This window comes from Labrus mixtus, chromosome 8 (genome assembly GCF_963584025.1).
Source record: "Labrus mixtus chromosome 8, fLabMix1.1, whole genome shotgun sequence".
NCBI classification, from domain to species: Eukaryota; Metazoa; Chordata; class Actinopteri; order Labriformes; family Labridae; genus Labrus; species Labrus mixtus.
The window spans coordinates 10,846,310-10,872,329 of record NC_083619.1 but is presented as its reverse complement, the minus strand read 5'-3'; the positions used below and the strand labels follow the sequence as shown (position 1 = coordinate 10,872,329).

Sequence of the window (26,020 nt, the reverse complement as noted above, 5' to 3'; positions counted from 1 at the left end):
TGGCATGGCATGTTATGGTATGATATGGTATCATGTGTTATGGTATGGTATGGCATGGCATGGTATGGAAGTAGTGAGCAAGTAAATAAAGTCTATCTTTATGGCACCTTTTAAGAGCAAACATGATCTGAAAAAAAAATGTAAACTTCCAGGTTGTGTGTAAGCATGAATAAGAAGCAGATTTATTTTTAAACCTGTACACACACAAAGCTTCCTCTGAGCACATCAGTCAATGTCAATGCAGCTAAACGTCCCCCAGCTTTCCCTTACATATTCATAGATTTAAACTGAAAGGACAGTTGAGACCTGTCTACTCGCAGAGCTACAGTCCATTGCAGCCGCTGCAGCAAGGTCACTGGAACACACACACGCAAAGACAAATCTGGGAAGGTAGAAACACACGCAAACACACACACACACACACACACACACACACACACTGCCTGCCTGCCAGTTGAGACGGGTCATGGTACCTCACAGGGGAAATAGCTCGACTGCTGACCTTTCCTGTAATGCCACACACACAATTACAGAGAAAACTGGGCTGTAATAGAGAAGAAACATGTCATCCATCTACAGTAAAGACCATAGAAGATAATAGAGGACAAGATGGGAGTGTTTTAACCTCTGCTCTCAGATCATTAGTGACTGATAGGCCAACTGAGGGCAAAGGAGAAAGGAATGAACGCTGAGATAAAACAAAAAGCCTCCACGTTTAGCTTAATTACAAACCTGTCTCAAATCCGATTAGCAGAACGTTCCTGTGTGCATTCTCATCTTGGGGGGGAAACCATATCTGCCAGTTAGGTTTCACGACAGGGACAGGAGAAGAGATGTAAGAGGTAAAGGAAGCCATTGAATACATCTCCACATCTCTGAGTTAAATCTTCTTGTGGAGCCACTAGAACTGATTCTTAATGTAATGATGACCTGGGAAAGCTTCCTCTGGTGGAGCTACATCTACTTGATACATAATTCAAACTGTGGATGACTCAATTAGCAGGATGCCTCTGCAGGATTTACTTTTAAGGTCTTGCAGCTTGCTCTGCACTCTGTAAATTTCTACTAATACGAGAGCACGCTGGGGCCAATTGGGTGCGTTAAGCTCTGTCAGTTTTAGGGGATGCAACCCCTCTACCCACATTTGGATAAATACAAGTGAGAGTGGGAAGTCGATTTGAAGCTTTTGCTTATTGTACGGAGGATTAAGCTTGGGAATGCTCTCACAAACTCAAGTGGGATAGGAAAGGGAAAGGGGTTCAGGGTGCTTCACAACCACAACAATCAGTTCGCTGCATTTCAATTAAAAAACTTGTTGGTTAACTCCAGAATTGTGAGGATAGATTTGTTTAGTTTTTACAAGTTTAAAGTTTAATCAAACAAATGTACAGTATGCATTTTGTTTGTGTATCATATAAGGATTCAATCTCCAACTGCTTTATAGAAGATCACGTGAAAAAGGGTTTAACAATTTCAATCTGTTCTTGCATCATTTTACATGAATTTTGCCATAAAAAATGTAAGAAACAAGATAAAAAGTACTTAAATATGTTTTATAGTGTATGTGCACTTGCAGAGATGACTTCAATTTGCTATTACCAACATATACTCAAAATGTTTTGGGGCCATTTGGGGGTGCAGTGAAGTAGAGCATGACCTGATGTGACAGTCACTGGAATAAACTCTTATTTTCTCCGGCAGATTCACACAGAGCTGCAGGTTGCCAAAAGCATTGAGTCAATTATTTATGCACAATGTGTGTAACTTTTGGTCTCTTTGTAATAAGACAGCCCGAACTGAGCTCAAGTTGGCTGCATGTCAATGTGTGATACGTATTGTGAATTTCGAAAGGTTCATTTAAAAACCTGGAAGTGAAAGTTGAGTCTGACTATAGGGAAAAGATTGGAAAAACGGCCATGTATGTAGGATTTTTTTTGCATCGGACATCTATCCCAGAACTCCTCATAAGAGCTTTTCATCACTCACTTTGCACACTGCATGTCTATCTGTGCTTTAGTATTTGAATATCTGCACCCACAGTTTGTTTGATGCAACATTAACCGAGGTGTGCAGCTGAGCCTTTGCTGGCTGAGGGAGGAAAACTTAATTACATACATACAATGTTCATAAATTAGCTTTATTCTCGATTCGCTCCGACGGCTGCTGTATCATTATACACTTTTTCACTCATTTATACTCTCCCTCTAAACCCAAACATACAGCTTAGTTACCGCTTTACTTTGAAGTGAATTCTCCAGCTGCCCCTTAGCCAGCAGCTAGCCCACTAAGAACAGACACACTGAGACAAACCAATCTGTAATTTCCCCCACTTCTCCCTCACCTCACTCTCTGACTGTGAATGTGAAAGATCTGAAGACTTTGGTGTGAAGTGGTTAAGAGTTGCAGCACGCAGACTTACTGACACAGAAGGCAATTTATCATCTATGCCAGACTGTAATTCTGTGAAATACACTTCTTTTAGCGTTGCATTTATACAGTCTTTCAGTCATTAACTGAGTCTTGGCGTGTAGCACAGGTGTCTTTGCCACCTGCTGCAGTTGTCATTTTCCCACCCAGCAGCCAGGTAGTGTAAAGGTGGTATGTTCCTATTTTGAGTATGCATAACACTGACTGTCTCTCTGAACACCTCAAACCTGGTCTAATGTCTTAAGTGACGCAGTGCCTTCCTGCTTTGAGGGCAAATTGGAAATATGGGCATACATAAATTAGTTCATAATAGACTTCCACTACACCCATTAGAAACAAAGCAGCACTCCCCTTCTCAGTTAGATATTTTTTTACATTTACTGTAACATTCATATTGAATTATTTTATAATCCTGTCATGACCCTATTCTGGTGATGTCAATATACAAGAATACCCTCACTGCTACCTCTGTGATTCCTGCTACAGCTCAGGGAGAATCCTGCTGAAGTCGCACAAGGCCAAAAACTCAAGTGAAAAAAAAGTTTGGTCTATTTAAGAATAGAGACCGAAATCCGGCATGTAAATAACAACGCAGCAGCCTGAAGGCACCGTCTCTTAAACAGATTGTGTGCTTACACTCCGATTGGTTTGATTCATGTTACAGCTAAAACACACCCATATATAATCAAGCAACTTAATTCAACCTCTTTGCACTCTACCACTAACTTACAGTAGTGTCGAGATGGGCCACCACAGCCCCCCCTAATATAATGGTAGGGGAAACACTGACTATGCACCGCACATTTTAGACTGCCAGAATAGGACCCGTAGGGGCGCTGGTGGCACAGTGGTTAGTGCGCGCCCCCCATGTGTGGAGGCTGTAGTCCTCCGAGCGGGCAGCCCAGGATCGAATCCGACCCGCATGTCATTCCCCACTCTCTAGCTCCCTGATAATCTATCCCCCATTCTATCTCTCCAATAAACGCAGAAAAAAGCCGAAAATAAATCTTAAAAAAAAAAAAAAAAATAGGACCCGTAGTCAGAATTATGTCCTAAAATGGCCAAATTCTTTATGTTAAATTGATGACAGCAAATGCCCTTAAAAACCCCATTAAGGGGCATGAGACTCCTGGCCTCTGTACACATTTAGAAGTCATCACATCTCACAGTGTGGAGGTGCATGTTGTGTGTGTGTGTTTTCTTTTGGCTTCACTTTTATAAAATGAAGATGGTGGAGTTACATATTCTATATTTCCATACAGTCAATGGACATAAACCAAATGTCCAAAATGCATGTTATTCTGAAGGTCACAGGTTAAGGTTTTGATTCCTTTTGATCAGTGGTGAAGTGCAGGGTATACGCAGGTATACCACGTAGTTTACCGATTTATTTTTCTGTCTCTATAAGGTAAATCCACTTCTAAATCCCCTCTGGTTCACACCATTGATTGATTGACAAAAATCAGAAGTATGCTGCAATTTTTTTTCCTAGGCGAAGTGATGACCCTCAAACTCTGTCTCTAATTGGCTAGTACACACTGACTTAATATGCAAGAGGAGTCTTCTTTGCCACTGTTAATAACAGAGGCCATTAATCCTCTTCGGGCCACTTAAAAAAAACATTTTGGGGAAAATTTAAGAGTATACCCACTTCTTCAGGCACCACTACACGGGCGTGTCTGATTGACTTGCAGTGAGGTCTTTAAAAACGTCTAGCCCTTGTTTGAAACATCATCTTCCAGTCTGGCGTCTGGCCTAATCAGTCTACAGATAAGCTGGCCTGAGCATCACATAATTAATCTAATTTGTGATCATATCTAACTCTGTGCAGCGCTGGTGTCAGACTCAGCTTGTCCCTCCTGGTCAATGTTCACCTCAGGCCTTTGCCTGGGTGGGCGTTAGACTGCTGCCCGCCCTCATGTCCCGACTGAGAGGCTTAGGACTACTGCATCAATACAGACATTAGACTGCAAAAAAGGATTAGCGCAGGCTAGACTGGGTCTCAATGGACAGCCAAGTGAAAAGCCATCTAAGCTAGAAAGGCATTAGACCTAGTCAATGGAATCACTTCCACTTGCTCTGGCGTAAGTGTGTGGAGCAACTGAGACAGAAAACAATGGCAAGCCACTTGCAGGCTAATCTGGCAAAACATTACCCTTTTTCATCATACAAATTCTGACCTTTCAGGTAACCTTTCAAGGAGAAGAGGTATCTCCTTGAAGGCTCAGGTTTGTATTTTCATTTTATGCCAAATGTTTTGACTTCCTTGTAGAACAATGAGAGAAAATTATGGGAATTCTTAACAGGAACAGGAATTTCTAAGAAAGCAGCCTCTCATTTTGTAGACACCCACACATACAGACAATGTATCAGGCAGCAAATAGCTGAAAAAAGAACAACATAATTTCTATAGGATAATAACAAGATGGCATTTTTTTTTTCCTCCCTCAGAATTTTCCAACACTTGCCATTTTAGACAATCTTCAAAGTCTTGACACCACACTCCCCACAGCTCGGTTGCCTCAATCAATTTTTCTTGACATGAAGAGGAAAGAGAGAGGGAAAGAGGGAGAGAAAAGAAGAAGCCAATTCTTCACAGCGCCTCAGAAGTAGGGCAAGGATAGTCCCTGCGGGGGGTTGGGGGTGGGGGCAGCGCACGGTTGAGTTGTTGATTGGCTGAGTATAAAGTGATGTCATTTTTGGAGAAAGGCTAAAGACTCGAGGTTCAAAATGTGATGACAGACACCTAGAAATGTGAACGGAAAGCTGCAGATATGCGATACTCCTCACAAAAAAAATCACTCCACTTCAAAAGGGACTCTGTCGTGGAGTACAGCTGGCTTCACACTCAAACCTTATTTCCAATCCTTTTAATTACAAAGAGTGTTCCCTGCTGTGCCTTTCATGTCTCAGCTGCAGGATGATAAGTGAGATCAGAAAGGATGAAACCTCTTACAATTCAAAAAAGGAGAAATAAGAGTTCTTATTATATTGACTGTGAGCTCGTAAGGTCGGTTTTCACAAATGTCATATCTACTTATAAAATACCCTCTTGAAATGTTATAGAAACCAGCAAAAAATGTGGTTATTGTATTAACTTGTTTGTGTTTCTGTCACGGCAGACTCACCAGACGCACAATCCTCCTCGTCCGCTCCGTTCTCACAATCTTTCTCCCCGTCACATCTCCATGACAGCGAGACACACTTGTTGGTGGCTCCCCCACAGTCAAATTTCTCCGGAGGACATGTCTGTTTGCCTGTAGGCAGAGATGAAAGAGATAGGGAGATTACTGCAGAGGTTTTTATGGGTCCCATAAAGGCGCCAACAAAAACAACGACAAGCCACCGCTGGACTTGATTTTTATCGCCCCCATGATGCAGTTTAAAAGTCATCCAAAACTCCACCGACTTTGGCCAATTGATTTTACTGTCTGGGCTGCTTCTACAGAGACGTGCTGAAAGACCATGAAATACAGCAAATGTACAGTTGGCAGTAAAGCAAAAGAACAACCCGGTCCCCCTCCTCCTTCTTTTGCCAATCTGCTCTAGTTGGCACAAGGTTGGTTTGATCCAGATTACACTGCGTTTAATATGAAGCATGTTGTTAATTATATATATTTGCTAACAGGGACGCCATGAGTCCCTTGAACTGATTAAAGAGTCAGCATACAGGGGGAATATCATTTATCATTGTCTCCTTTTGAAATTCTATATATTTAAAAAATTGTCACAAGTACCCCCCACTGTCCTGTCCGATGAAACCAAGAATCACTTCAACAGCACAACCTGTCATGTTTTAAATTTGTATACTTGCATACTATATTGGTCCTAAATTGGAAGCTATTAATTATATCATTTAAGGCTATAAAAAAATAAACAAATTGCCTCACCAATTCGTTCACTGAATTGTTCCTTTAATGTTAACTCTTTCATATATCTCTGCCTTTCTTGAAGCCAACTTTCAGTAATTTCTTGCTTCAGTTCTCTATTCCAACAATTTATTCAACACTTAAAAGTTAAATATTTAAAGGATTTATCTAGAGTTTTAGGCTTAACTTGTTTTTGGCATGTATCTAACGCTTGAAGCTAACTATTTGACCATTCGAACGTTACTGTATACAAACTGTTTTGACAACTTATTCATTTCCTCCACACAAAACATGTAACTGACAATTTCAACCATTAATCAGATGTTTTAAACATCAAATTTCAACCTTTTATCCCATTGCTCTCAGCTAACTATTTTGACCACTTATCTGTTTACGCTAACTTTTCAAACTGTTTTTCCAAATGCTTCAAGCTAAACATTTCTACCATGTTGTTGTCACTTTTAACAATTCAGCAATTGTTTTAGCTACCTTTTCTACAATTTATCTGTTACATTATGCTAACTATAAAAACCTTCATCGGTTATCTTTAAGCTAACTGTTACAAACTTTCATCCATTGCTTTAAGCTAACCTGTTCAACTAATAAATCATTACCAAAACCTTACTTTTCCAACAATTTGTCCACTTTTGTAAGAATGTGACCATTGATCAGATATATATTTCAGTCATTTATCATGTTTTCAAAACTATTTTAAAGGGTTTTTTCCCATGATGATTCCAATGAAACAGCTGACTTAAACATCAGAAGAACTCCTGTGTTTAAACTATGAAAAACTATGAAAATGGACTTGCTGGTACAGCGCTTTTCTATTCTTCTGACTGCTCAAAGCGCTTTTACACCGCAGGTCACACCTACCCATTCACACACTGAGGGCAGTGGCTGCTATTTCAAGTGACCATCAGAAGTAACTAATACCATGGCCCAAGGACACATCGGGTTAGGAGACGACCAACTCTACCACGCCATCACAAAAACGCCTTTTTCTTATATTGTATTTTGTGTTTTTTTCATCAAAGTGCAATGTCTTTGTTATTAAACCAGATGAAATATTCTACAATCTTTCTTGGTCCCCCTTGGCAACTGCAGAAGACTCAGACAAACAGACAAACAATGCAATCGAAAGAACATTCATAGCTTGATGAGGGAGAACACAGTCCATAATGAATTTCATTTATGAGGTCACATAATGTATTGGGTATTTACTGTATGGTGGATAATTAGACCAGACAGGGAGAGGGTCAGCCAAACCATGTCTCTAAACAAAGCACATCTGTTCATATGGAAATGCGTGCTACAAAGTATGCACTTACATCCAATGTAAATACAATATGCAGTACGTTTTAATTATTTAATGAGTTACGACAATTAAGCTACAGTTAATTTTAAATGGATAGCTGATTTCATTTATGATGTTCCTGGGTCTAAATGCTTTTTAACGTTCATTTGCATGCTTGATTTAATTTACTGCAATGATGTGGTACCAGTGATAAGATCACTTATACCTATGAATACAGTGCAATGCAGTCTTTTTTGCACTTATATGGTAAAGAACTTTTGTTTCCAAGTCTGACATCAAAAATGAAACTCGTTGTTATCTGATTCTTTAACTGACAGGTCTGCAACATGTTTCAAGCCAGCAATGCAGGGGAGAGAAAGAAAGTCATGTTTCTACTCAGGCTATAGTTGCCTAGGAACAGTGAATATGGATGTAATATGTTAGGATTATATTTTATACTGGATTTGGATTGTGGGGACCCTTGTCAATTCAGCAAATCTCCTCCAAATATGGTCACTTGTGGCTCCAGAAAATCAACATTGTAGCATCAATCTGCCAAACTCAAGGCGTCATATAAGCAGTCAAAAGACCAGTGGGTGACGACAAGGTTGCTATGCCCGTTATGAATATGAATACCACACAGGGTAAGCTTCTTTTGGATGTCGTGCAAGTTTCAAGGTTTTTTTTTTTTTCTTCAGCCCTTTCACTTTGTGGGTGTGACAGAGGGTGACAGCAGAGAGGAGGCTGGAGAGGCAGCTGGTGCCTGGGGACACCAAGCAGTGGGAAAGGCTGATGCAGCCAGGCCCTGACCCCACACACACACACACACACACACACACACACACACACACACACACACACACACACACACACACACACACACACACACACACACACACACACACACACACACCTACGTCCTGGGCACTGCAGTGTTTGCAGAGGGTTGTTTCTACTGCAGGGAACACTTTAGGCTCTGAGACCATTGTATAACTCTTGCAGGAATGACTTCTACCTACAATCACAGTTTAGTCCACAAATATTATTAGTTCTTCTGAATAATTGCTATGTAGGGTTATCGACAAGCAAATTACTGTTATTTACAATTTGTCACTCCACAGCCAATTCACATATTGTGTTGAACAATGTCCTGCTGTGAAAGTGGTGCAGAGAGTAAAACAGCAGAAAAGGAGAGGGAATATCGCAGCTAATTGCTTACACCACGATCTGTCAAGGCTGCAATTTCCCCCTTTCCTTAAATCCTTAAACAAGGTAATACAAAAATATATTTCATTTAATCTGTTTCTGTTTAGTATGCAAGGAGGTTTGGAAGGTGTATTATCAAGGCGTGAAAATGTTTTGATGTGTGGCAGTCTTTAATGTTGCCTGCGTCAGTGTTCAATATTTAATGCATGCAACAGAGACTATTACTGCCTGTGATACATTTTTTCACATCTTTCCAGACATGTGAGCATTAAGAAAGCAAACAAGCTTAATGAAGAATAAAACTGAAAACAGAGAGCAATAAGAAGCTAAAATGAGCGATTGTAACTGTCTGAAGAACAAATGACGGACTGGCTGGAGGAAACATTTCTTAGAAAAGTCTGAGATGAAAAAGACGTGGAGGTGGAATCGTGAAGAGAGAGAAAATGATGTGTGAAATGAATGAATTCTAACTTATGAAGGTCCAGTGAGGACCTGACATAAAACAAGAAAAGACAGAGAGCATGAAAGAAAGGAGAGCAAAGCACAGAAATGAGAAATGAAGAGGACCACTTTGGAGAAAATAGGATCTATAAGAAGCACGAGCCACCAGGAGCATGATACAGTATGAAGGGGAAGGAGATGAAGAGACGACCCGCTGCATGACCTTTTACTTTCTTATCCTAAAGCGAAATCAAAGCTGTCCATACCAAGTAGAAAGAGATGGTGGATGAAGCGCAAAGCAAAGGCTAGAGCTGAATCTGAATCCACCAGGCGGAGGGCGAGCTGTCTTGTCTGTTTAAATGATGACTCTTTAATGAAGCATGAGGGCTGAACCTCCCACAGACAAACAATAGAACCAACCTTCACCGCAATTACACAGGGAAGTTCCAGTTCTGACTTCTCCAGACAGATACTGATCAGGCAAACCTTAGATTTTATAAAGACATAGATGAAGGGTTTTTGGTCGAGAAGGAGGAGACATCATACAACAAAATTACTCACAGTAAAGGTGGCTTTTGTGAATGCTGGAGTACAAAATAAGAATTTATTTCTATCGTCTGACTGACCTTATCCTTTACACTCCTCACAGCTGCACTTTCGTCTAATCAATGTATGCTTGTACCTATTAGTATAAAATGTAATTTTTAAGGCTTATACATAGAGAGCAAAGTTAACTGGGGTCACCTTGTGTGTGTGTGTGTGTGTGTGTGTGTGTGTGTGTGTGTGTGTGTGTGTGTGTGTGTGTATAAACTACCTGGCCAATAAAGCTGATTCTGATTCTGATGACTGACCATGTAATTGCTGACAGCCTTATATTGTGACTATTATGAAAAAGTATAGAAACTTGTTAGTTGTCACCAGACCGAAGATCTTTGTTGACAGCTCGTTATTACGACGGCAGGTACAGTTGACGTATTAAGATCCTGAAAGTCTATGTAAGGAGCAGCACATTAACCAATATGTTGCATGTTTGTTTGATTCACCTGTTGCTAGCTCTTACAAACTGACATATATATTGAAATTTAACACATTCTTACAGGTCACTGAGAGGGTTATAGACAGTGAAGTGTTGCAACCAGCATATAAAAAAAATGCTGTGATACAGCATCAAGTATATAACTGATCTGATGTAAAAAAAAAAAAGAACACAACAATGAGGATCAACGTGGAGTTCAGTTATAATTTGCAGCCACTTAAATGTCTGTTTCGCTGTCTTTAATTGCCAATACATCTAATACAGTGTTGATTCATCCTGCAGACAGTTCAAGACTATGCTTAATAGAGATGTGAATTTGTTTGTGGTGACAGGCTTACTATTTAGCCAGCTTTGGTTAGTACCCGAGAAGTTAAACCCTTTAAATCCACATTGTGTAACCTCCAAACCAACAGTCACAGCTGAAGGTTGTGAGGTCTGCGACTGTGTGTGTGCATCTATTTAGGTCTGTATTCTGTAGGCTTAGCGTGTTCCCCAGCCGGTCCATCTGTGTATGTAAGTGTCCACGGTCTGATGGGGAAGGAGTTAAATAAGCGTCTCTGCTAAAAAAAGACACAAACTGCTCTGATAACATGAGTCAAATTCAGATTCACTGCTTCATTAAACAGGTTAGTGCGGCCATGTCCTCCTCTCTGAATTATAGATTTGGTACAGCGGAGAACACTTGCTGCTTGCAAAATAGGAGACGGAAAATTGTTATTTTCAGTAAAGTGCATAAGCAAGTAATGTACATGACATGCGTCTCTGCTTGATATCATGCTGTATTTTGCCCGGTGTGAATGTGACTTCACCAGCTAAATAAACAGACTAATATCCAGACATTTAAATCGTTTTCAATCATTTTGTATCACAGCAGACAAGGGGAGATGGGTGCACTGTGGAAGTTTTGCCAGTCAATGACAGAGCTGGCACAAACCGGCAACCACACACTGAGAGCCCAGAGGCAGAAGAGCAAGGTTAGCGGGTTTGAACCAGGACTTTCTTCCTCTTAGGGGACAGCATTATGCACTGTCACCATGCCTCCTTTCTAATTTATAGCTTTAACTTGTGATTTCTACTGGTCCTACTTAACCGTCATCTGGAGTGAAGATTCTCATAAGTAGAGCAAAGAAAAAAGAGTCGGATATAAAATAATTTGGCAACTACATTGAAAAGGAGACTTTTGGGTAATTTCTCGAGCAATAAAGTGAAAAAAACTTTAGTTTTAGCCTCTTTAGAAGTGTTCTTGTTTTACGCAATCATAATCTGGGTTATTGACAGAAAATTTAAAGATGTCGCTGTGGGCTTTAGGAAATTGTGATATACATTATTCAACAAGATATTTTTCAAGACTAAATGGTTTATAAGAAAAATAACTGATGGATTAAGAAAGTAATCAGTTGCAACCTGGCGGTTACTTAATAATTACTCTTATAGTCATGTAACTCCTTTGTAAAAAATCCTACTTTAATTGTTATCTCTACAGATCCAAAGAAATATGTGCCATTATTGCTGAAAATATAACCTCATGTTTGTTTTCCACAAAACAAAAAGGGAAAAAGTTAATTAAACTTACAAATTTAACTAAAAACATATATTAAAATGTTTATTTCATTATCATCTTACTGTTTTTTATTTTGCACCATGGACTGAAATATCTGGTCACAGGAAGCCATTGGATTTGATTTTAAAAAGATATCAAATTACTTGACTTGTAAGAAAACACATTTTCTTCTGTTTTCGAGGCAGAGTGCATGATGCTTCAGTGTGCTGTGTTTCTATTCACTTATTAGCTGTGTTGACATCGACAGATATTATAACTGTATCTGCTAACAGTCCAAAGGACAAAACACACAGAAAACTGGAGCAATGCAAACATCTTTCCAGAGATATCTTCTCGTTGTAAAGTCAATAAAAAAAGTGAGGCTTTATCATCGACTCTGCCATAGTAGGCTCATCGGGGGTTTGAAGCTGAGTATCTTCAAAAAGGCTTATAGAGGGATGTTTCCATCAAAAACCCTTTCCAAAGAAATATCTCAAATCCTTTAAAGATTACATAACACTTAAAAGAGCAAATTGAAAACACAGTAGGAAGGTTTTCAGAGTAAAGGCTCCATTAAAATATGCACCATTTCAGTGTTATGTCATCTCATAAAGAAAGAGACACCTAAAGAAAGATGAAACAGTGTGAAGTTCCCTCACACCTGTCAACTCTTTCAAATCAATTTCAAAGCATAGCGGATGAACTGACACAAAGAAATAAGCTGAACTCAGCATTATTTTTCATGAAGCATCAACTTGCCATCCTTCGCCCTCCATTGTTAAATCCTTAAAAAAGTTACTGGGTTAACTTGAACCAGAGCATAAAAAAGTTATATTTGTCCAGGGGGCTGAGAGGCTACAACACAGCTGGCTGCTGTGGCCCACTTCCTCCTTGATTATGATTTAATCTGATACAAAAACTCTGAGCTGTGGCATCTCACGTGCTCCTCAGAGTCATTTATTTTTAAGAGCTCACGAGTAACTCAGTGTGGCCCGAAATTTGAATTCTTAATACAGCAGTGTAACGCTACTCCAGCGTGTAATTGGGAGGCCACTCAGTGAGCCAGAATGATTGTGGCACAGATGTCTGCAGCACTGAGTGTGTGTGTGTGTGTGTGTGTGTGTACTTACTGTATGTTCGTGCATGTGTGTAACTGAAATAGACACAAAGTACAGGAGAGTTGGGGGGCAAACTTAATGAAGAACAAGACAAGGGTTTGCAGCATGTGAGAGTGTAGCCGGGCTTATCATAACTGGAGCGTGATGCATTAAGGTGTATGCTGCTGTTCTATATGTAATTAGCACGTGTTAAACTATCATGCAGCCACTGCACCCTGCTATTTACATAACCGCATGTTTCATATCGCTATCATATAAAACATGCAATTTTTCTATCCGTTGTTCCCTGAACATGTTTGTAAGGGGAAAGGCCTCACAGTCACTTGAGCACATTTTAGTTGATAAATATGAAGCTTGGTTGCTTCAGGCTTTAAGATTTAGTGTGGGGTGAAACCCAAATCCACAATAACCTTATAAATACGATATTTAAGGAGAATGTAGAGAAACATAAGAATCTTAAATTTAGTTTCAATTGAAATTCAAAATATGTAATTAAGGTTTAAACTTTATTGATATCCAGCTTGAATCAGGCGTGGTTAAGCTCAGGTATTTATTGTGAAAATTATACAAGTAATTCCACAAACTAATAAAAGGATAGTCATGTATCAGCAGTTTGGCTGTTTACGTCCAGCAAAAGGTTTGTCCATGGACCCAGACCATAGGAGTGTAGACTGTGATTGTCCTTTTTTTGTGCGGGCTGTTAGTGATATATTAATGCAGCTAGGTTTTAAACATTGGAGAGGTACTTATAATAAACTACTAGCTAACACGGCAGAGCTATCCTTTAGCATTGCATTTATAGCCATGACATCAAACAGGGAACCTCTCGGCTTATATTGCCTGTGTATTCTCACTACTAACAAAAAGAATAGCAACATTTTTTTAACTCACATTTCAGTGACCAAAACTAAAATTTGTATAAAATACACATTTTTAGACAGCTTCTTCTATCTGAAAGTTTTTTTTTCATAAATACTTTTCTTACAGTTATAAGCAGGGACGGGTAGATAAATGGGCTAGCAAGGCTAAATAAGCACGACTGAATGATGAAAGTTCTGTTACCAGTTAATAGCAATTTCCATTATGTGTTACCATCAAGCTAACAAACTAAAATGTACATCTGTGAGAAACGTTGCTCTCTTGGAGAATAATGGTTATAACTAATTATTTTTTAACTTTTTGTGGATGCTTAATGAAACTCATCTGTAATATCTTATATCCATTTTTACTATTTAGAGCCAAGATTTCAAAAGCTTTAGAGTGAAGGGTTTCATGGGTTATGGGTGATAACGGTGACATTTTTAAACTGGATTTTGCAAAACATGAATTTCAAAGGTGGCTTTCTTGCTTTAATCATAAGAAAACATGAAGAGGTTTTCCCTGACAGATGCACAGATCTAAAAATAACTTTGTGACAAGTAAGTTACTAGTGAATTGAGGTTATTGAGATAGATGATAGAAGAGCTCTTCATTGAGGTTGGTTGCTGTTGCCTGAGATGCTGGCAGTATTTTCAAGTCCTCTCCTCGTCTTTTCTGACAAGGTGATGTAATTACAGAACAGTTGAATCCACTCAAACACAAAGACAATGGTGATGAAGTGGATCTCATTAGAAATCACTTCGTACAGCAACCTCTTACTGACATTCTTCATCTTCTTCATCAGGTGGTGTGGACTATAACCTGGATTAAGACTTGATTTTTATGTTGAATGAAGGAGAGCATAAAGGTTTCAGTTTTGTCTACAGCACTGTATAACAAGGAGAACTTAAAGAAAGATACATCTGTGTACTGATTGCAGTGAGAAATAAAAAACCTCACCATATGATGTTCTCTGTTTGTGTTGGAGTCATTTTTTTCACAACAACATAATATGAATACAGAAGGGATTTCCATATAGATGGCTTTCTTCTCAGAACAGATCTCTATCTCTTTCTTCTGCAGCCAAGAGATGAATCCTCCCTTCATTTATCTTTAATTGGATTTGCAATAAAAAATGTGTTATCCTTCAGAGGTCTCTTTATGTCTCCCTTATTGCACTCAACTTTCTTTGGGGTGGGTCGACATTGGAAGTTTTTCTCAGCTGCTCCATTATTCATGGAAGCGAGCCCCACATCAACAGCTGAAAAAAAGAAAGGTGACTAAACTAGAATGAATATCCTCTGAAAGATTGGATTTCCTTGATTCATTTCCCCGCTCTGCTTGATGCATTTTAATTCCCTCCCACAATAACTTATAAAATGAGTTTTAAAGATCCAAGAGTGATAAGAGCCAGAGTATCAGTTTCAAACAGGTCATGGAACATGTTCATCACTCACCAGCTTCTGCTGTCCGAATGAAATACACCGACAAGATGTCATTATTCAGTCAGTATTGAAAGTTTTGCTTTTGAGTCTTACAGTATAAAGTCAGAAAAAGTAGTTGCTTTTGAATTTTATAAGATACAGCTGGTCCTCCAGTTAATATGAATTGATGCTTACAGGAACATTTCTTACATTTGGGGGAGATTGTCTGTGCTCTTCTGGACTAAAACGGCATCACAGGGTCAAATCTGAAAGGCCACCCAAAGTCCTCAAATATGATTGGCTATTTTCTTTGTCAGAGCAGGATTTATATAACAGTAAACTCTACTATTTAGGGCTGGGCGTTTCCTTTTGTTAGTACTGTAAATTAGGATTCTTGACATATACAACTATCCTTAATGCACACTGTTGTGTTACTTATGAAAGTTAAAAAGGTAATGTTAGTAATTAATGTAAACTCCTCAAAAAAAGTTTGGAAACGTTATTCCGGCCAATTATTTTGCCCATTTAATAAATGAACTCACGGCAAGCCATTCCATCCTCTTCACTCCCAAATTCTGGAGCAACTCTGTGATGATCCTGGCTCTGTGGGAGAGACAGTGTCATTCTGGAGGATGGAGTTAGGTCCTAGACTGTGGTGATATGGGACTGCCACTGGCTCCAGAATCTCATTCCGACATCTCACTGCATTGAGATGGCCTTCAATGATGACAAATTCTGTTTTGCCTGTGAGAGAGATATTGCCCCACACCACCCCACTGCCCCATTTGAAAGACTACCAACAGAAGAATATTGCATAGGATTTTGGCACATTTATTTTGAGTGCTACCCACACATTTAATGGTGTTGCTCATTCCACAAATGGACAATCCTTTGAAGTTATATCTCGCTGTAAAGGTAACTAATCAGGCTTTCCAACGATATATAATACAACACCAATTAGTATTGTTAAAGGGGCGAAATAAGTGACCGCAAATAACTTTTCAAAACTTTTTTTGACGAGTTTAGATATGATAAGTGGACACAGAAAGGGTAAATAAAATGTATTAATTTGTGTAATCGGTATGTGTGTTTGTGCGCACACTTTCATACCTATCTAACAGGGGATTTTGTCGTTACACACTCACCAAGGGGACTAGCGGGCAAACAAGGGACATTTATGTGTGTGTGTGTGTTTGCCTGTGTGTGTGTCTATGTGTGTGTATGTGTGTGCCTGTGTGTGTGCGGCTGAGGGCACTATGACTAACATACAACAGTCTTTAAAATTTGCCTTGAAATCTTTAGTAACTTTTCCGTAACAATAAATCTAGAAAAAATTCAGAAGAAACAAAGTAAAAAAAAAGTTTACCACTGAGGTATCAATGAAACTGCTTCATCAAGAGTCTCGGGTTTGTTCTGATGATACAGGGATAACAAACCACCATCTGTCATCAGATTCTTTTCACATGTTGTTTGGTACATCGTGTATGAGAGTGAGTCACATCCTTTTCTCTTCCTCTCCTCCTGAACTAGAAAAAGATCAAGCAACCAATCACAGCAAGATGCCAGTTTTCAGGGAAATAAAAAATGTTGTTCTACAAGTACGACTGAGTTATGTTGAAGATAAGTACAGCTGATCCAGAACGCCGCTGCTAGAGTCCTCACCAGAACCAAGAAAATGGATCACATCAGTCCAGTTCTGAGGTCTTTACACTGGCTCCCAGTCTGTCAGAGAATAGATTTTAAAATACTGCTGCTGGTTTATAAAGCGCTGAATGGTTTAGGGTCAAAATGGCGGCTGTGGCTTAGTTGGTAGAGTCAACGCCTCTCAACTGGAAAATCGGGGGTTCGATCCCCAGCTTAGCAACACGTCCGATGTGTCCTTGGGCAAGACACTTAACGCCGCATTGCTCCTGCTGCTTTGGTGGCAGTGTTGTACTCACTCTCTGATGTACGTCGCCTTGGAAAAGTCTGCTAAGTGAATTGTAATTGTAATACATGAGTGACTGAACCATCCAGACCGCTCAGGTCGTCTGGAACAGGTCTACTCTCTGTCCCCAGAGTCAGAACCAAACACAGAGAAGCAGCGTTCAGTTTCTATGCTCCTTATATCTGGAACAAACTCCCAGAAAACTGAAGGTCTGCTGAAACTCTTAGCTCTTTTAAATCCAGGTTGAAGACTCACCTGTTTACAGCTTTTAAACTTGAACTCTGCACTGTAACTTTTAACTACTATAATTTTAACAACTATTTATTTAAATTAATTTCATTTTAATGATTTTTGTTTGAACATATTTTCAGATTTAATAATTTCAGTGTTTTTTAAATTTTCTATTTCAATGTTTCTTTTCTTTCCTCTGTCATGATGCTTTTGATGTCTCGTAAGTATGTTTCCAAAACAACCTACCTAAGGATTTTGTATGGAAGATATGTAAGGACCCATGAACAGAAGATCACCAACAGGTGAATTGATGACCTGAGGTGGCATTCATGTCTTACTTAACCAGCCTTCCCTTAATTTACAGATCCAATCGATGGTTTGTTCACATTTTACTCTGTATATAACACATTTTTTAATAGATAGAGTCAGTAGAGAATATTTTGGTGCTGCTTTAAACCACTGAAATGTTTATTTTTCAGTGCACAGCAATCATCTCTATCTGATGTCTGTGACTCCGAGAGAGGAGCAGGCAGCCACGGTAGCGAAAGAAATTAGCATTTGAGAAAGTAAGAAAACAATTAATATCTGGTTCAAGCCGCCCACTCTGGAGCTGCTGCTTGGCAGTGACGACGTAAACCCACCTAACCCCCATCAGGAGCTGTGTGTGGGCGAGCTAGACTGACACAGGCCAAGAGTGATCCAGCCAGAGATTCTCGGCTTTAAAAGCTCGGCAAGGAGGTAATGGAGGCCTTTCTGTGCACTCGCCATCAGACAGCATAGAGGACTGAAGTGCGTGGGTGGGCGGAGGCTGGCGAGTTGGCTGAACGGCTGCCGGAGCCGGGATAACAAGGGTAATCAGCAAACCGGAGTACAGCTATGTTTGTTCAAATTGAATCTTTATAATAGACACAAAAAAGTGCGGCTCTTTTTTTTATAGTTACGTCCCTGATATCAGAAAGATTGAATGAATTGCTGAGATCTGGTTTTGCAGAGACAGGACATGTATAATAAACGAGAAGCTCAAGCAGTCTGTGATTCGTGCATGTTAAAGCCAATGTAGCAGTAAATGCAATCCAACATAACTAGTCTTTTCAAACACCAACACAAATCCTTGTTAACATAGTTGCAAAATGTTTCAAAGGTTTGAACTGGCATATTTGCATCACCTCCCCTCAGGCTGCATGTTTCAGATTCATTTGACACAATTTTTAAAGGACCTGAAGACATAAAACTATTTGTAGAATTGAAGTTGTTTTTAAAAGGCAAAACTTAATACAGCTGAAACGGATATTTGCCAAAGTTCAGTATCCAGCTAATCATCTCACATCCTCTTGGATCATCAAATAGCCACAGGTTTAGATGTCTATATCGTTACTTTGTTAAAGAGCCCATATTATGCCCTTTTTGGGGTTCGTATAATCTATGTACTTAAAGTATGTTCGCAATAGTTAAAGTTCGAAAAAAAGTGTCTGTTTTCATGTACTGCCGCTCCATGCACCGTCTCGCTTCTGACTCTCTCTAAGGCTCTGAAGTGCCCACGTTCAGAGTCCCCACGTGTGCCAAGTCTGATCTGATTGGTCGGCCTGTCGGCTCTGTTAGTTAACGGGCGTGCCACATGAGCTGCAGGGCTCGCCACAACGAGCCAATGGGCTTAGATCAGTGATATCACACTGACAAGACGTCACACTGACAATTTTTTTTCGAGGGGGGCTAGAACCGAGCGTTACATGCAGCTAATGCTGCAGCTGACAGGAGGACGTAGGAGAAGCCACCTTTCTGCGGACTTTGAATTTTTGCAAATAGATGTGCCTAAACATGCACAGGATACATGGAAAACACACTAAAGGGCAAAGAAGAATATGGGCCCTTTAATACCTTGGATAACTTTTTTTCAGGCCCGTCAGAAGGATGTAATGTCTGAATCAGGTGAATTCACAGAAATCCAGCCAATCCCTGCACATTTTAAATGGCCCAGTTTTAACTATAACTTTATTACCCCATTCCCATCATTAAGACCATTACAATCATGTCTTTGATATGCAAAATAGTAATCCCCTTACATTTTCAATGTTGTTAAAACATTAGAAGGTATGGTTGACATTGTCTTTAATATCTTAAGAACATTGCGCCCACAGACTTTGAAGCAGACCGCTGTTTCCTTACGTGCGCTTCAGTACAATCATCTCTCTTTTAGAAGCTTCAAAATCCAGATCCGAGTTAAAGTGTCTTTACTTTGACTCCATAAAGTCAAGCCATAATCACCATTACTAAATGTTATGTCTACTTTGATAATTGCTCAAAATGTCCCTGTTGAAACTATAAGCTGTCCACTATGTCACTTCCTGATCCCTTATCTCGGGTCTATTGACCAATAATGAGGCTGTGTTCCTAACTTCACTCAAACCAGAGTCTCTGTAACAAACATGGGTGAAAGCTTTGCTCAAAAAGGGCTGTAAGTAATCGCCCTGTCTCTAATTAATAGTTTGATGTTTGCACAACACCTTAATTAAATAATTACAACAGTGTTATGTGATCAATAGTGAGTAGATTCTTCTTGACGATGGATGATGGGCGCTGGCAGTGCAAAATGAGCATTCTGTGGCAATTTATTTAAGTTTCATTCATTGGTTACATATGCTATTGGAGTCTTGACACAGAAATAAAATGTCATTAAGAAAAAAATCAGACAAAAGATTGCTTCATTGGGCTTATGTCCCATCACTCACTGTGGATATGAAAACTCCAAACATCACAGCTTAAATTACAACATTAAAAGACCTGCTGCAAACTCAGGCCACAAAGATCACATGAGAAGACCACACGTAACTAAAAAGAATGTTCTTTATCTTGCTTTGACAAAAAATATTCAAGCAGTATAAAATTCCACTCAAGCTATGGTCATACTTTAAAAAAAAAAACACACAGGGATCCTACTTACTGCAGGTCTCTTCGGCCTCATCAGAGCCATCAGGACATTCTGGTTCCCCATCGCATCGCCAACGTCCCGGCACACATTGGCCGTTCAAACAGGCAAACTCTGCAGGGGCGCAGGTCTTCCTGGCTGCTCGGAGAAGGGAGAGGGAGAGAGAGAGAGAAAAAAGGCACAGAGAGAATTTGATTAAGAAAGGAAAGTGTGAGGCCAATATGACCGAGTAAAAAAGCACAGTATGTACGCAGCAGGATTTAATTCCTATGGTGAAACTGCTCACATTATTTGAATCCCAATGATCAACTAGTCATCAGCAGAGATCAAGCTCATCAGCTCTCGGCTTTGCAGCTTTAATATCTCCACTGTTAGTTTCATGACTCCTTTTCATTGTGTTTCCCTCCCCTCCCCCCTTCGCCTGACTCCTCTGCCTCTCCTCCTTCTGCTGTTCTCTGAAAGTCTAATCTCTCCTCCAGGTTTTCCATCACAGAGCAGAGAAAAGGATGCTGATTGCAGAACACTGCCGGTTCGGGGAGGTTAAACCTGTTACCTCTCAAACCTGTTTACCACAGAGAGCTACGAGCCGGGGGGGCCACGGGCTGATAAACATGTCAAACGTGCCGGGAATCGGAAATCACAAACATGTCAGGAAAAATGCCTGTTTAAGCAGAAAGAAGACAAACTTAGCGATCAAAACTTTCCCAAAACAGCCGACAGCTTATCATGGTTTCTACACACATCGTGCTGTGTGTACATACACTTCAGACACACAAAACGCACACTCTCTGTAAGCTGGACCTGAGAGCCAGGAGCACACAGAGTTCAGAGCCATTCAATTTCCTCCTCCTGTTACTCCAGTTCTGCAGTCCAGTCTAATAAATCAGCGTCTAAAAGGCCCCTCAGCTCCTGTTGTTACCCTGCCACAACTGTTCCTAAGCCGACTCCATCTTGGCTCTGATGCTTCAATTTAGATCGAGCGTTTAGAGATGTGCGGGGAGCTTAAGCTTAGCTGAGGGGCTGTGAGGAAAGAGAGCAGGCAGTGATTATTCCACAGTTGTTCACACTAATCTAACTGCACCCACTCTCTACAACTCCTGATCGCTCCTGACCTTTACATCAAAGGGCAAAAGAGTGAAAGTGTAGGTTCAAACTCAGCAAGTTTGAACACAGCAGGGGAGTTAGATTATTACATCTATTTTACTTAGAGAAAGAAACTTTAAATTGGCTGTGCCAGAGACACTCTCAAAACTTAAATAAAAATAGGTGAGGGAGGGGGGAATGGGAAGAGCGAGCAGGACCAATAAGAGGAGTCTTCCATAAACAGTGAATGTTTCCAAGTAGAAATCACTACAACACATATAGGGACAGGCAAAACTCAACGGGGGGAAAACATTATCATCAAGGCTGATACAAGCAGTAAGACCCACTCTAAATAAATGTTCCAGACTACGACCTGCTGTGTTCACACATCAGCTCACTTCCTAAGAGACAAGCCAGAAATAGTCCGCATAAAGTTTGGGTGACGAATTCAGACGTTTACCTTCACACGTACAGACTGCCTGGACAATGTGTGAAAGGAGCTTACGTTTTATGAGCATGACGTTATTTTTAAACTGCAAGTACAATTCATCAGAAATGTCTGTTATTGGTAAAAAAATAAAAATAAATAAAAAGCTTTAGTAAACCTTCTTCCACTATATCATTTAATGCCAGAACTGACAGAGACTCATGTCGGACAATTTCTCTGACACAAGAAAATCTAAAACGGCACAATTCACTTCCTCTTCATGTAGTGATTGATGTGCTGCTCGAAGGGGAAGAGGACGCAGGGTTTGAACTTTCTTTTCACACATTTTTTAGTCCCCTGTAAATCGCAAATGCATTTAGAATTTCTAATTTGCAACTAGAAGAGACTTCCAGAAAATGTGTACCAATATTACTGTATATTTATCATGTTTTGCTTTTCTCTCAGTCAGTCTGATTTTCACCCTACCTCTTAAGGTTTGGTCATAAAACTGTGTTAAACACATTACACTCAATGTGGTTGGGCAACACATTATATAAACCAGGGCTGAGCAAGAAGAGTGAACTATAGCACAGCATTCACTTACAATGTCAATTTCTACAAGTCCAAACTTGTTGCCCCTAAATGTTAACATCCAGCTCTGTGTTTTTAGCAGGATGGGGTGTTCACAGGATTTTGATGACGCAGCTATTACTTATGACCACTTCTGTGTGAATCAGCTCTCCTTACCTAAGCAAAATTATACATCAGGAGCGATCAAAGAATGATTGATGAATTATTGACACCAAACACACGTTTTATCAAATCGTAATATCTGGTTCTCACATTAAGCATACATTTCTTTCTCCTTAGAACAATCTAAATCTTTTCATTTCTAAGTGGCTTTGACTTGTCATGAAAGTGCAGCTAACGATCTGCTCGATGCCGTCTTCTCTCATTCAAACTCCATTTTTGTCTCTCATCATGCCCCTGAAGCCCTAAAAAGTCAGTTATAGCTTTAAAAGGCTACATGTTATTGTCTGAAAATAGCCAATGGGTTCCAAGATCGGTTAGTAGGGCACATTTTTCCTTACCTTGTGAGCTGTACAGTAAAGACAGTCAGCAGATCAAACTGTATTTGTGTCTCACTCTTTAATCCAATCTTCCTTGGCTTTCCTTCAACATACATAAAATCCCTGTGATATCTAATCATCACATCTACAGTTTGGGTCACTTAAGCATTATCTATCATGTGATTTTACCTCCTCTCACTGTCCAGCAGCAACAGTTCAGGTCGGACTGCCACAGCGAAGCACTATGATTAGAGAGTGCCTGTCTCTTATTCTAAATCTTGTTTAATTGCCTCATTCTCAATTATCTCCTGTGTCAAAGAGCCAAAGTCAAAGCGATAACGGCTCATACTGGCCTGCTGATGCTATCATAAGAGAATTATGAAATGTGTAGCAGTGTCGCTGTGATTGGACATGAATGTGTTTTCAAGCTGTCACCACAATCAGCGGCCAGTCTCATTTCACTTCAAGTACTTTTATTAACACTCGCCTTTTCTGCACACAGTAATGAGCTGATCCCGTTAGACGACGGAGTAAAACACTCCCTCCACTCTCTTTGTTCCTTTATGTCTCCCCCCAAGCCTTTTAGTTTTTCACCACAAAAATAAACACATTTTGGATTGTTTTTGGGTGTTCCTTAGTGCAGCTTAAGTGCCACTTGTGTCCTCATTAGAGAGCAAGAACGTGGGCCTTTGTTTAAAGGTGAAGACGGATGATTATGGAGCAAACGGGGACTGTGACATGCTTTTAACCAACACCTCCCTCAAGTGTAAGAACTCATTAGTGGTGGCTCACGTCTTGGGAAAAAAAACTATGGTGTCTCCTGCAGAACACATATGACCTGGATAATGTGCTGTTTATGTTTCTCTTTTATTCTCTTAAGGCTGTGTTATCATTTCTGTTAGTATGTTTTTTTCATGAATTTATTCATCTTGGTAACTTTTGTGAATGTAGGATTTAAAATCGGTCTACCATCATAATACTAAGATAATTCTTCTTTTAGGTTTGTGTAGCTTTAATACATATTGGATATATGGATCAGAGCCAACTGCATGTTGTGAGCAGAAAAGGAAACATGATTTGCTCAGGCTGAAGAAATGTACATGTCTGACAGTTAAAGGTAATGTCTTCTTAGCCTATAGAAATGTACTCAAATGGAAAGGAACTTGTAGGCTGTACCTGCTTACACGACATAAGAAAGACTGTTAACATGAAAACTTTGTCAGTCATTCATGTTATGCTATGATTTGTCTGACCACAGCCAAATAAATAAGATAATCTTCAGTCTGTCTCACGATTTAATTGTTGAACAATTACAGAAGAACACCCCCACCTAACAATTTCCTTTCTTTAGTCACATTTTTGGAGGGGGTAATGTCAGTCATTTAAAGGCAGACACGGTAAATCTACGATTCTTCCAAAAGTCTAAATAATATTGCAGTTTTTGTTGGTGAAGATGCTGGCTGATAGGCTCAAGGTTTCTATATATTTCATTTCATATGTGAACTATAGATGGTGTTACTTTATAACCTCCTTTTGTATTTTTAAGTTTTGATTAAGTTTAAGTATAATATTTCTGCATTAGCTCAATTCTTCCCTTACAATGAAAGTAAGCAAAGACCCGAGTATTTGATGGTTATTTATTATCTCACCAGATTTCTCTGTTGTGTGAGGTATGGTAAGAGTGATCCAATCTGCTCGGAAGAACATCCTGGCCATACTGATTTCAAATCATAAATACAGTATACAACGTTTATGATCCGATCCCCCGCTGTGTGGAGGGAACCGGAGGACTCGTGCGAACGGAACGATGGCCAGTTGGGAAGCAAGCTGACTGAAGGAGGAAGCACAACAACGGCAGATACTGTACTCAACACACAGCTGTTCTTTCTTTAGAGAGGAGGAAACTGTCAAACAGGCCCAGGAGGGGGATTTCAAAATAAAGGCTTATCATAAAGATGACAACAGCATTAGGCAAACATGCACATTTTCAAATCTTTTTATCACTTGTTTAGGTAGGTGTGGCGGTGAAGGTAGAATAGCAGCTTTAAAGGCGATAGATTAATTAGATTCATAACACCCTCCAAATCCTGGAAGATAGGACGCATTAAAATTCTTATTCAATTAATAAATTAATTTGACTCCCATGGGATGAAGAAAGAGAGAGAGAGCTAAGACCCTGAGGCTTAGCAGTATGACTGTCTTCAAGACTTCGTTTGATCGCACGACCAAGATGTGAAAAATCTCCCGTAGATCTGTGTCATGGCCTCTGCATGTCACACGTACACACATAGTGCCGTTCATCTCCACAAAGTCAGAGCTTCTTACCCCAAACTGAGCTCACCTCTCCTTTCAGTAAAGGTCTACGGGGGCCATGGTTCACTTGGCAATAATTACCTAAGCCAGCTCGTGCCATCTGCTAGGAGTGACTGTGTGTTTTTAATTAGGAGAGGTTTGAAAACGTTGAGATGGTGGGGGGTGAAGGGGAAAGTGACATGAGAATGAGAAGAAGGCTTTGGAGAGAAAGAGGTGGAATTACAGACATGAGTAATAGCAGCAGCGATGGGGAGTGACATGCACAGTAATATTGCTTTATGGAAGCCTAATGGAAAGTGTGATAGTGGATAAAAACAGGCAATATTACTGTAGATGGCAGGGATAGCACTTACTGAACGTTAATCCCTCTGACAAGCACTGTATGAGTATAAACCCACTCTCTCTCTCTTCTCACAAACACTGTGAATAGGAGATTTTCACAAAGAGAAACACCTTCAGGAACAACATCTGGGGGAAGAAAAACTAAAGAAAAAACACAGACAAAAGCATTCCAGTGTTGTGCGAGTCACTGATCTATCATGCAGCATTACAAATGGGATGTGACACAGACAGAATAAGGGCCATGCAACGGGGAGCTCATCCAGCCATGTTTATTTCTCCTGGAGGAGGTACAGTGAGAAGATGCTCCACGCTCCGACAACCCCACCTGGAGCCGTCTCCTGTGGGGCCGATGTTGCCGACATTCATAATCCTTTTTTCATCTGTCTTAAACACAGCCAGTGTGGACGTGTGTGTGTGGTATATACAGTGTGGGTTTGCAGATAATCTGGGTTGATGTTTACATGATTACCAGATATGAGGATGTCAGC

At 40.0% G+C, this 26,020-nt stretch overlaps 1 protein-coding gene across 2 annotated transcripts in view; it reads right to left on the bottom strand.

The window, feature by feature from the left end:
- Nucleotides 1-26,020, bottom strand: part of LOC132978896 (low-density lipoprotein receptor-related protein 8-like) — an 89,650-nt gene that overhangs the window by 37,937 nt on the left and 25,693 nt on the right. For both annotated transcript variants that reach the window (XM_061044245.1, XM_061044247.1), the window contains exons 3-4: nucleotides 20,313-20,435; nucleotides 5,556-5,684 (exon numbers count right to left, since the gene is read on the bottom strand). In XM_061044245.1, coding sequence (XP_060900228.1) covers nucleotides 5,556-5,684; nucleotides 20,313-20,435 — 252 coding nt within the window. The remainder of the gene's footprint in view (nucleotides 1-5,555; nucleotides 5,685-20,312; nucleotides 20,436-26,020) is intronic.